This window comes from Uloborus diversus, unplaced genomic scaffold, assembly GCF_026930045.1.
Source record: "Uloborus diversus isolate 005 unplaced genomic scaffold, Udiv.v.3.1 scaffold_17, whole genome shotgun sequence".
Lineage (NCBI taxonomy): Eukaryota > Metazoa > Arthropoda > Arachnida > Araneae > Uloboridae > Uloborus > Uloborus diversus.
Genome location: NW_026558318.1, coordinates 697,263 through 709,325, shown reverse-complemented (window position 1 = coordinate 709,325; position 12,063 = coordinate 697,263). Strand labels below are relative to the sequence as shown.

The 12,063-nt window shown below is 31.8% G+C and overlaps 1 protein-coding gene across 1 annotated transcript in view; it reads right to left on the bottom strand.

Annotated features, from left to right (window-relative positions):
• Window positions 1-7,209, bottom strand: part of LOC129233109 (rab-3A-interacting protein-like) — a 77,793-nt gene extending 70,584 nt beyond the window's left edge. Inside the window, exon 1 of the mRNA XM_054867168.1 lies at window positions 7,076-7,209. Coding sequence (XP_054723143.1) covers window positions 7,076-7,209 — 134 coding nt within the window. The remainder of the gene's footprint in view (window positions 1-7,075) is intronic.
• Between the last annotated feature and the right edge of the window lie 4,854 nt (window positions 7,210-12,063).

The following is a 12,063-nucleotide window of genomic DNA, read 5'->3' as shown; positions in this document are numbered from 1 at the left end:
ATTCCCTATGATGCAAGGGTATTTTTGTCAACAATAAAACTTTTGTTGGTTATTTAGCTTTCATTAGTGGGGATAACTTGGGGAGTAATATGATTGGTGGATTTGTTCAATCATTCTCAACTAAAGTGAGCTATTACTGTAGATCATGTTTGTCTTCTAAAACTGAAATTCAAAATGTTTTTTCAGATGAGAATATTCCATTAAGAACTCCTCAAAATTTTTATCAGTTACAGATTTATCAGAAGATGCAACAAAAGATAGTTTCTATGGCATTAAGCGAAATTCTCCCTTTAACTCTAATTTTTTTCATGTAACACGTGGTATACCTCCTGATATTGCTCATGGTGGAAATAATATTCCTGAAGGTAATCTTCATTGGCAATTCTTGATAGACCTAAAGGAAATTGTTGATACAGTAGAAGACCATTATAATGCACACCTTGGGACCAGAGCTTTTGCGTTATACAGGATTTTGCATTATATAGATCATTTCACAAATTTTGAAATTAACATTCAGAATATATCTATACATTAGCACTTCAGAATGAGTTTTATCTGCAGTGAATATTAAAGCACTAATACTACAATTAGTTATTCCAAATAAATGTGTTTCACAATCAAAAGAAAGTGCATTACCCTGCACTTCTGCTGGCTTCATGGTTTGCATAACAGTTGCATTTTCAAGAGCCATCTGGTATTTTCTGTTTATTATGGTTACTAATTCTAAATTTAAAAGCTTTGAATTAAGATGGAATGATGAAAAATTTTCAAAATTTAATTTGCCTAACAATTTTTATTTTTGCAAAGCAAAACAGAGTGATTTTTTAAGCTTAAAAATTTATTGTTTACTTGTGAAAAGTTGTGCGGTTTATAAGGAATTGCGTTATATAGGTCGGCGTTATAACGGTCTTCTACTGTATTATCTTTGCTCCCATTCTAACTACAGATTATATTGCATATTTGAAGATAAGAATCGATGAACACCTGCAATTTTTCAAGGATATGTTCCCTGATAATGTCATTCTTCCTAAACAACATTTTTTGATTCACTATCCTTTGCATTTCTTAAACTTCGGCCCACTTCGAAACTGCTGGACATTAAGGTTTGAAGCTAGGCTATTTTAAAAAGCTTGCTGTTGTATGAAAAAATTATAAAAAACATTACACAAACCTTAGCAAATCGCCACCAACTTCACCAGGCTACCCACTCAAATGGTTATCTTCACAACAATAAATTAATTGGTACTGTAAAACTAATCAATATTGATACAATTGAACCGGAAACTGCTCAGGTGGTTGTTAAAGAATATAATTTTGTAGGGCAGCTTTACTCTATTTCTTTTTTTAGCATTAATTCCATAAAGTATGTGTGTGGGTTATTTATAGTAAGAAGTACAGTTAATGAAGAGCCAGTTTTTTCAAAAATCAAAATGATAATATCTAGTGGAGGCAAAGTCTTTTTTCTCTCGGAAGATCATGCAAGCTTTTATTTTCAACATTATGGTGCTGATCAAGTTAGAAAAAAATATGGAGAATTTTTTGTTGTTGATGTAAATGACCTCCCTTTTTCATATCCTTTTAGCAGCTATTACTTGAGTGGAGACTGGTATATTTCGTTAAAATATGTTTTAATACCTGAATCAAATTAATCAAATATTCAAACACATTAACTTGAATATTAGTAACTGGCATATGAGAAAGTGGTGGTAAATGTTGAATTACTTTTCTGATTTTTTTTTTTATATATAACAACATTAAAAACAATTCTGGTTACATAGTTAATGTATAAGTTAACTAATAAGTTTTTTTTTTTTTTTTTTTTTTTGAAAACTTGGAAGAATGAACCAGCTTGCCTATAAGTTTTGGATTAGGTTGGTCCATTCTGTGTGATGTGCAGATCATGCTAAGAATAAAGCATTGCGATATGTTATTTACCTTACTCTGCATTTTAATATTCCCTTTTATGCATTTGAGATCCATTAAAAATTACTAAAAAAAAAACAAGAACATAACTTATTGGGGGAAAAAAAAAGTTGATTGTATCCTACTTATCCCGGTTCCCCCTAAAACAAACGTTTATTTATTTGAAGGAATTTATAACATGCAAGACTTTTAAAAATTTGTTACCGAAAAATTGATTCTTCAAATACTTAAATAATGTTTAATACTTTTACCTAGAAATATGGAGTTTTTATGGATCCCATGCAACCTTGGATGTATAATAAGGAAATTAAAGATGAACTTCTGAATTTTTAGTAGACAGTACTTTTTTGTAAAATAAAAATTTTTTGGGTAGCAAGAAACTTTATCATTATGGTATTGTGATTTCTGAAATTTTATACTCTACTGTTTTTATGCATAATTTGTGTTTATGTATACTTTTAAGACTAATTAAGAAGTCTTGAATAAATTTGATTGAAATCTTAAACTGTGTTCCATTTCTATGTTGTTTAAAGTGTTCATTTCGTTGTTCTAACATACAGATAATTTTTGTTTCTTTAAGTATTTTAAAAGTTACTTCTTGAACAATATTTAGGCATAAATGTCCATTCCTCATATGAAAAAAAAAGTTGGAGCTTCATTTACTAAATAATTATATGTAATTTTATTGTTAATAATCAATTGGGAAATTAAAACTTGTATAATATGTTCACTGCAAAAAAATTTTAGTGCATCTGAACTCCAAAAATGGTGGCAACTACTTTACACCAAGCGTCGTGTAGTGAAACACCACAGATAATTCTTGGTGTTATCAAACACCAAGACAAATTTTTGGTGTTATCAGACACCAAGAATTCTTCTTGGTGTTTGATTACACCAAGAACTATCTGTGGAGTTTCACTACACTACATTTGGTGTAAAGTAGTTGCCACCAATTTTGGTGTTGAGATACACTAAAATTTTTTACAGTGTACCATATCGTTTTTTGCAGTATCTAAAATCAAAATTTTTAGTTTACGTTATACATAAATGCATGCCTCAAATACGTCATCAGATTGAGATTAACTCTCCGTCAGAACTGGAGTTTTCAAATAATTTCTCCTAAGATTGTAGCAAAACGTCTTTGTTATCAAGTTCTATATTGGTATCTAGATCTTAGCCAAAATCGTTATTGTTGCAGCTATGTCTAACACAGTTTGTGCGTATAGTTGAGCACTTTAGTCCGCTTTCAGACTTTTCAATTTCAGAAACACTACTAACAGTTCCCTCACGGCGATGCCCGTGCTAAGAACTTAAAGTCCGTTGAATAAAAAAAAATCCACGATCCCTTCCATTCCTTCTGATGTGAAAGATCATTTTTCTTCAATTAAAATGCGTACACACATTCAAAAACCTATTAGAGTCTGCTTGTAATTTAAAACTATTCGCCAAAACACATAAAAAGATTGACATTAGCTTTAAAACTCAAAATAATCCTTCAACTGTATAGCGTGCTTGCTTAACATGTCAAGGAACCACGCTACCGTACCCTGGCCTTTAACGAGTGAAGTGGTTTTTTTTTCTTCAATTTAAAATGTTTTACCAAATAAAAAATACTATAACAAAAACGTTATAAAGAACAATCACAACTGAATAATACAACAAATGATATTATTTACTTAGGTAAATAACTATTTTCAACTATAAGAACAAAAACAAACGTAGTAGAAATAAGGAAAACAAAGCTCAATAGAAAAATCATACAAAATCAAATTATGTAACTGAATACGGAAAAAAAACTCATTCAAAAATCAGTTCACTGACCACAACAGTCTCACAATAGCGTAGCTATCGACACTGTCGGCCAGCGCCCTCTCGAGTAAACTTACCCCGCTATCTACTGAGAATTCATAGAACTAAACTTACCCCGCCATCTATTAGGAATTCATAAAACTAAACAATTAACTAAACATTTAATTTGCAGTTACAAATATTTTAGTATTGCGGTCGAACGGGATAAAAGTATTATTCTATGTCCGTCTCCTGATTCTAAGATACCTCCCCGCCAATATTCAGCCCAAACGGTTCAGCTGTTCTTAAGTTATAAATGGTGTGACTAACACGACTTTCTTTTATATACAGTTGAATCTCTGTTTAACGACTTTCAAGGGACCACAGAACATCGTCCTTAAGTAGAAATAGTCCTTAAATAGAATGCTTTTAACACTATAGTGGGTCATCTGGGACCCTGAAAAGCAGTCGTTAAATAGAGCGTTGTTAAACAGAGAGCCAACTGTATATAGATATCCCATGAACCCATCAGAGCACAAGATATGAGGCATAAAAAGTCTTCCAGAGCAAAAGGCTTGGCTGCTGTAATAGGGAGCAGATGATATTTCTGCTGTTTCCTCCTTCTTTGTACCCATCAAAAATGACACTAACTTTCCCATATTTACAAGTAACATATACACTGCACTGCTGGCATATTTCCTTGAAGCTTGCAGATCATTAACCGAAAAAAAACACGATGGAGAAAATATCTTCCATATATAACATTGTATGACACCAGGTGTTTGTTTTGTGAGGTTTGATTCAGGTAGTAACACTTTGACGATACAGGATTTCTTTCCTTATAAAAGCAGATTCATCGAATACTGACGGATGATCAGCGCAAAAATCGCACCGGAAGTCTTAAGCAATTTGTTATTCTATCCTTACTGTACACACCATTTGGTGTACAAGACAGTTTGGGTTATACACATCTTTACAGATGGTAACTACTCTCCTAATAGAGGATAGGAACTTAACTGCATACTTCCTTTACAAAGAAATGCCACTAAATTGTTTGCCTTCAACATCCTTTTATGTTATTACCCCAACGTTAAAGGCCTACTCTTAACGCACCTCATTATCAGCGAGCAATACAACTACCAACTCGAGTCAATACCCGTGAAGAGGAAAGAAAACTTCTGGTGGCTTCAGAAAAGGATTGAGATCTGATCTCCAAACTGAGAGACAAAAAGGTGTAAATATTTAGCATTCATTTGTTGCATTGTGTTATTGCTCTCGTCAAGACTTGTTCTATGGTTATCACTACAGGTTCTGCATTACCAAAATTTGTCACTGCGTTGGACCATTGGGTAGCCTGATAAAAAATCAATTTTTTTTTACCGCATAATGTACTCAAAAGTTTTAGACAGTGTTGCTAAAAACAGTTATGCTAAATATTACTAGACATGAATCTGAACCAAGGCAAATCTGGGGGTCTTAATGCCCGTTTTATTTGCGAAAATTCACTCATTAGATGTACCGTCACTCAAAAACTCTTCCTGGCTCATCGCCAATAATGAACTTTAAGATTAAGATTTTTCATATTTCTTAGGAATTTTCCCCTAAAATTGAAAATAAAATCTAATGAATCAAATTCTTTTGAAGAAAATTACCAAAGAAATTAGTATTAGCTTCAAGCTAAAAATGATCCTCCTTTGCTGAACAGGTGTGACTAACCAGTGAATTGAGACGCTTGAGGGGCTTTTCGACAACCTACCTATTTGAATGAGATTTTTCATTGCAAATTTTTAAAAAATAATATAGAAATGCATTGAATGTTGCAAGTTGTTTGAAACTAAAACCATCCAGTTTCAAACCAGATAGCAACTCCCTCGTAGAGGAAAAACAGCGTCAAAAGTCCCATGGAGCTTTGACTTTGACGACTTGTTTTTGAGTTTCTTACAGCTATGCCAGCTAAGTGAATGACAATAAAGTTATTTTCTTTCTTAAAAACTAGTTTGAAAATTGTTCTTGTACAGTATGTCAGTATCAGTGGTGCAGCATGAGAAAAGAAGGTGATTAACAACTCCAGAATTTGGTTTTTAACACACTTTCAGTCCTAATACGGTATATTATTTAGACTTAAGGAATATTATGAGCAAATGCTACTCCCCCCGCCCCTGAAAGTAAATATTGGCTGTAAAGGTAATATATAGTAGTTAGTGGGCCTCAAGGGTGCTTCCTACACGATTGGTGGGCCGCATAACTAAAAAGGTTAGGAATCGCTGACTTACAGAGTGCAGAATTGCAGCATTTAGACTTTTTTTGGGCGGCACAGGCCCCCCCCCCCCCCATTTAGTTTTAAACATCACTCCAGTGCTCTAAACAATTAAATAACTCCAGTCACAACTGAATTAGTAGCAGACATTCACTTCTTATTTAGTCACAAGGAACTACTTATAGAAGAAGTAATATTACTCCAATGGGCAATTCCATGGTGTCGGACGTAAAAAATGAAGAAAAATTTCTCAGTTTTAATTCCAACTACTGAGCTCGCTTACATCATTTTAGGATAAGCTTTTTGACATTACTATATTATTGTGCGGCATTTTGTACTGCAAAAAAGTTAAAAATGAGTGAAATTTTTTGCGTGAACTTCACTGTAATGACTCTTGTCAGCTAGTCAATTTCACTAAATAGAGAATTAATGACATTTAATATATTGTACATGAGGTTCAAAATATCTACCGTCCTCAACTATCTAGTACTATACAGTGAAATTCCGTTATAACAAAGACCAATACAACGAAATATCTGTTTAAACAACAAAAACAATTCAGTCCCGATTTAATTGCCATTACGTTGCTCGAGTTGCATTTCAATGAAATTCCCGTTACAACAAACAAAATCTTTTATCTCTTGAAGTCTGTTGAAACGGGATTGCACTGCATATAGCTAGTTCTAATACTCGGTCATACTGAGGTGACCTCTAGCTACTATCAATACTTCACTCTGGTGACCATACCGTCAATAAATATATGGCACCAATTAATCCACTTCGATGATATAGTACATATCGTGACCCCTTGGTAAATACAATCATCAGACCACACTAAGAAAAGGATTTTTCATACCCCAATGATGAACATTACACTGAATCTTCAGAAGTTACTTTTTATATGACGTAGAAATAATATATAACAGGGAAGTAGCAGACATTCACTTCTTATTTAGTCACAAGGAACTACTTATAGAACAAGTAATATTACCCCAATGAAATAAATTTTAACTATGAAAGTACACAAAATTTTTACTGACTTTTTTTTTGACGGAATGCATATATAATAGAAGTAAAAAAGTAAAAATCTATTTGAGGATCACCTACCTTGAGATAGACTCCAAAGATTCTGAATGTAACTCGGAATTTGGAAGATTTATTTTCTTCTCAATTTCAGTTATTTTCTCTTCTATTTTATTTCTCATTGCAGATGCTCTAATAACATATTCTGATGAACTCATTTTTGCTTCAGTTTTACTTGCATCCCCAAATATTTGACATGAATCTCCACTTGAGGGGAGCATATGCATTTTTTGTGAAGGTAAGCTACCTACAACTGCTTTCTTTCTGTCTGTGTCACACAATTCATCTTTTCTCAAAAGATGAGTGGCAATTGTTTCTTGAGAGTTATAACTGTCCTCAAAACTAAATCTTACAGTATGAGATCCTAGTTTATGAAGATTTTCCACGAGGGGAACTTCAGTATCTGTATATGTAGGAACATCAACGACTCTAGATCCACACTCTTCAGGCAACGTTGCACTGTGCAAGTTAGAGACATTTAATGTCTCAGTTTTATCCATATGTCTTGGTTTGTCTAAAAAAGCAAAAAAAAAAAAAAAAAAAAAGGAATCAATTAGTAAAAGCAATTTTATGTATTTAGAATATACAAATGATCTAAAACCATCAAAAAAAATGAAAGATCCAAAAATGCCTAGTTTCAGTAACGGACGTACTGGTATGTCCGTTGACTTACCCAATTATTTTCATCAAATAATATTTTTTTTAATATAATGTTATTCATATGAAACAAAACGTAAGCCTACGATTTGGGATTTTTCTGTTAAAAAATAAATAAATAGCATCATTTTAAACCGAAGTTAGTGACGGACGTACCAAAGTAATTCAGAAAAAAAATCATCAGCATTTTTAGACATTAAATCTATTGTTAAAAAAACTTTTTGAATTATTCAGAATCTTTGAACATTATGCAAATAAAACAGGTGAAAAGAAAAAATATATTTGATATTTTTCCTTTTTTAATACGTAGTCTAACTTATTACTCATGCGTACTGCTGTTTTGAACCAATTGATAGAGGCCTAAACATGAACTTAAAACCAAAATTCTATTGCAAGTATAAGCATTATCAACACATTTTCAAAATCTGCAAGCTTTCACCTTTAAAATGAGGTATCATTCAAGTTCTTACGGCAAATCTGAATTTTTGAGAAAAAGTTTAATTTGAGACGATTTTGCCCTTTTACTGACTAAAAATCCGCGAGCTACCTCCTTTAGATACAACCAAGCCGCTAATTCTTTTTGGGTGAGATTTTCATTAAGATCCTAGTTTTTCAAAAGCGTTCATATTTGTCGGCTGACAAAAATGCATTTTTCTTTACATTAGCATCACTCAATTCGGGAAAAATACTTTTCAAATACAAAAATCCTTTGAAATTTTTCCCATAGGTTTGACGAAAATTTTCCTCAAACCCAGTTTTATATGCAAGGGGAGGGAAGAATCAGTTTCTTGCGGAATAAAAGGCAAATTAAAAAGTAATTGTTGCCACTTCAGAAACTTTCAGATTTTCTAACTTAAACAAAATATTCTATTAAATAATAACTGTGTTAAATGATATATTTCACAGTATATACTTATAGGCTGCTTTATACTTTTATTTATTTAAATGTATATGAAATTAAATTATTTTTATCACATTATAAGCGAGGGTGCATGAAAATGTTATATAACTAAGAAATGTGATGTGTTAGACACCCATATCATTTGGCAATACACTTGATAGAATTCATTTTAGAAAAATTGTGTCACACAGTGTAATCAATTGAAACATATTTTCAGATATTTACATAATTATGATTGTAAAGAATTTTGAAAAGAAAGCAAAAATGTATAAAAAAAACTAACAAGCTCAAATTTAGTCAAGTTTATAATAAATTTCAAACCAAAGGGCTAATATAAAATGCAAACACAAACCTCTCCCTCTCAAAAGAAAATGACGTTTTAAAGAAATTACCACTAGCTATATATTAAAATAATAATACACAATACAGAAAAGAATGTATCCAAAACTAAAACACAAGAGCCTGACTTATTTGAAAATGGACTCCCAGACAATCAGACGAGGTGTATCGTGCATTGTTAACAGTACCACTGATCTGCGTAAATTCAGAAACAGTATTTTCAACTGTAGGAAACTTGAGCACGGAAACGAGTAGATACAATTCAATGGATGCATTATGTTTCTTTACCATTGCTGATTTTTTATTAAGATATTTATTCCTTCATTTTATATTTCTTCACAATACGTTTTCATAAATACTAATACAATTTTTGTACAAAAATATGGCAATGAAACAATATGTTTTCAAGCCTTTTTCGAGAAATTTCATATACCGGTACAGTAGAAGACCATTATAACGCAGACCTCGGGACCAGAGCTTTTGCGTTACATAGAGCATTTCACAAATTCTGAAACTAATATTCAGAATACAGCTATATATATTAGCACAGAATGAGTTTCATCTGCAATGAGTACTAATATTAAATTTAGTCATTCACAAATAAATATGTTTCACAAGTGAATTATCTTGACTTCTGCTAGCTTCACGGTTTGCATAACAGCTGCATTTTCAGGAGCCATCTGTTTACTGTCAGTATTAATTTTCATTTAAAAGCTTTGAATTAAGACGGGAAGATGAAAAACTGTTTCAAAATTTAATTTTCCTATTCATTTCAATGATTGCAAAGCAAAACAGAGGTATTTTTTAGACTTCAAAACCTGTCTGTTCACTTCTTGTGTGGTTTATAGAGAATTGCGTTATATAGGTTGGCTTTATAAAGGTATTCTACTATATCACACGTTTTAAAAATACTGAACACCAGTATTGAATTTCTGGTCTGGTATTGCAATCCCTAACTGTTAAGGATATTGAATGGTAATTCTACTTCACATAAACTTAATGAAAAATTAAGAGTATTTACTAATACATTAACGCCCAATCCAAAGTTGCGGGTGTGACATTTACACTGACTAAATTAGTCATCAGCAAAAATATTTTAGAGTATAGGTTACAATTTTTATATTTTTCAATAAAGATCACTTGCAGGTACATTGATGCCAATTCGCAAGTTGATTCATATTTTATTTATTTTTTAAAAAATTAATTTCTACCCGTTGCGGGTGTGACATAAAAAGGACATGCATTTTCACCTTGCGATCAAAACATTCAAAACTCTGTGAATTATATCAACTGATCAAACTGGTTTTTTTTTAGGTTTGACAGTAATACTTAACTAATTATTCCATACAAAAATTTAGATACTCACTCAATTAGTTTCAATGTAAAAAATATTCAAAATTGCCGTTGCGGGTGTGACACCCCGTTGCGGGTGTGACTTGTGTGGCCAATAAAATAACAACATACACAAATAGTTATCAATCAGACATTTTATGATTAGCACAGTAATAAATAAGAGAAATTGCAAATAACTAAGGAAATTTTTTTTACATAAATCTCATTTCCAATCTAGAATTGATGATTTCAGGGGGGTGTTAGTTTTCTTATTACAATGTTCTGTTTCTTCCATGATATGTCTGACTGATTGGGCCAGATGTATACATGTTCTGAAGGTTTTTTTCCAAGTATTCTACTTGTATGTCTTCTCCATCTATTTGCTTGATTTGACCATTTTTTTTTTTTTTTTTTTGAGGTAGAAAACAAAACTAATTCTACAAAATCTCCAATAGCATTTATATTACCAAGGGAGATCGTTTCCGACTGAGGCAGCAATGAAACTATCTTCAGTGCACTTTCTGCAGTTAGTGCCTGCCACTTGAATTGTACCCATATCGATCGTTACAACATGGTGTACCGATTGTAAGTTTGGTATAGCTTTGTACAAGACAGCAGCGTGCGTGAAGCATTTTTGCAACATCTTTTGTGATGTCGCTCTCCGCAGAATAAAGTACTCTGATTTTTTTAAGAGCCTTTTCTGCTCAAATGGCAAAATCCGATGCAGAATTGACTGTTGCTCTACGCTGTAACGGCAAGTGACACCATTTTTTATTTGTTACCGCACCAACACTATCCACAGCTCCTTATCTATGAGTCCTTGCAAAGTATGACCATGCAATTTTAATATTGTAGTCTTTATGGTTGTATGACATTAACAGAAGATTGTACCTGTCTATGGATTGCATTACCAAAGGTTTGAGCTCTTCAAAAAATTGCCATTGACTCTGCTTCTACAGCTGGAGATGGTGTGGTGGTGTGGCCCCTTTTGTCGAAGATTTCTTTCTCTCTCTACACTTTCTCTGCCTCTCATTCTGGTTTTGCCTCTACATTTTCTTTTCTTTCATGGCCACAGATGTAATTTTTTTTAAGTAGTTTCTTTGTAATTTCTATTCTTGCTTTGTTTCTTTCCCTTTCTTTTAGAAAATATTCCGAGTATTTAGCCGAGTTTTCTTTCATCTTTTTACGATGATTTCGGAATCTTTCAGTGCTGTTCATTCTTCTGCAAAAAAAAAAAAAAAAAAATGTGTAAAGTGAATAAATATAGTACTACAAGTCCCAAAATATATTGTTGAACATGTTTTTTTTTTTTTTTTTGAAGTTCTTTGAATTTTTTAACCCCAATTGAAATTAAAAACATTAAGTTTTGATTCATTTAAAACTTTAACTGACAGAATTTTATACAAAGTTTTTTTAAATAAATATTTTAATAAAAGTTTCATTACTATTTTTATTATTTCTTTATATTTATTTTGAATTTGAAGTAAAAAATAATCTGTCCCTAATATTACATTATTTGTTTTAAAAAGTAAAGGGGGAAAAAGTCAAATGCTGAAAGCAAAATTATACATTTTTATACATATTAAAAAAGATAAAATATTGTTTTGGTTTTTTAAAGTTTTATTTAAAAAAAAAAACAAATCTGACCTTATTGAATAGTTGCCTTAATTATAAATCAAGAAATACAAAAATGTTTATTAGAACCAATAATATAGAATACCAAGCTAAATAAATCAACTGCACATGCTCTAAAGATACTAATTTTGAATTAACTGGTGTCTAG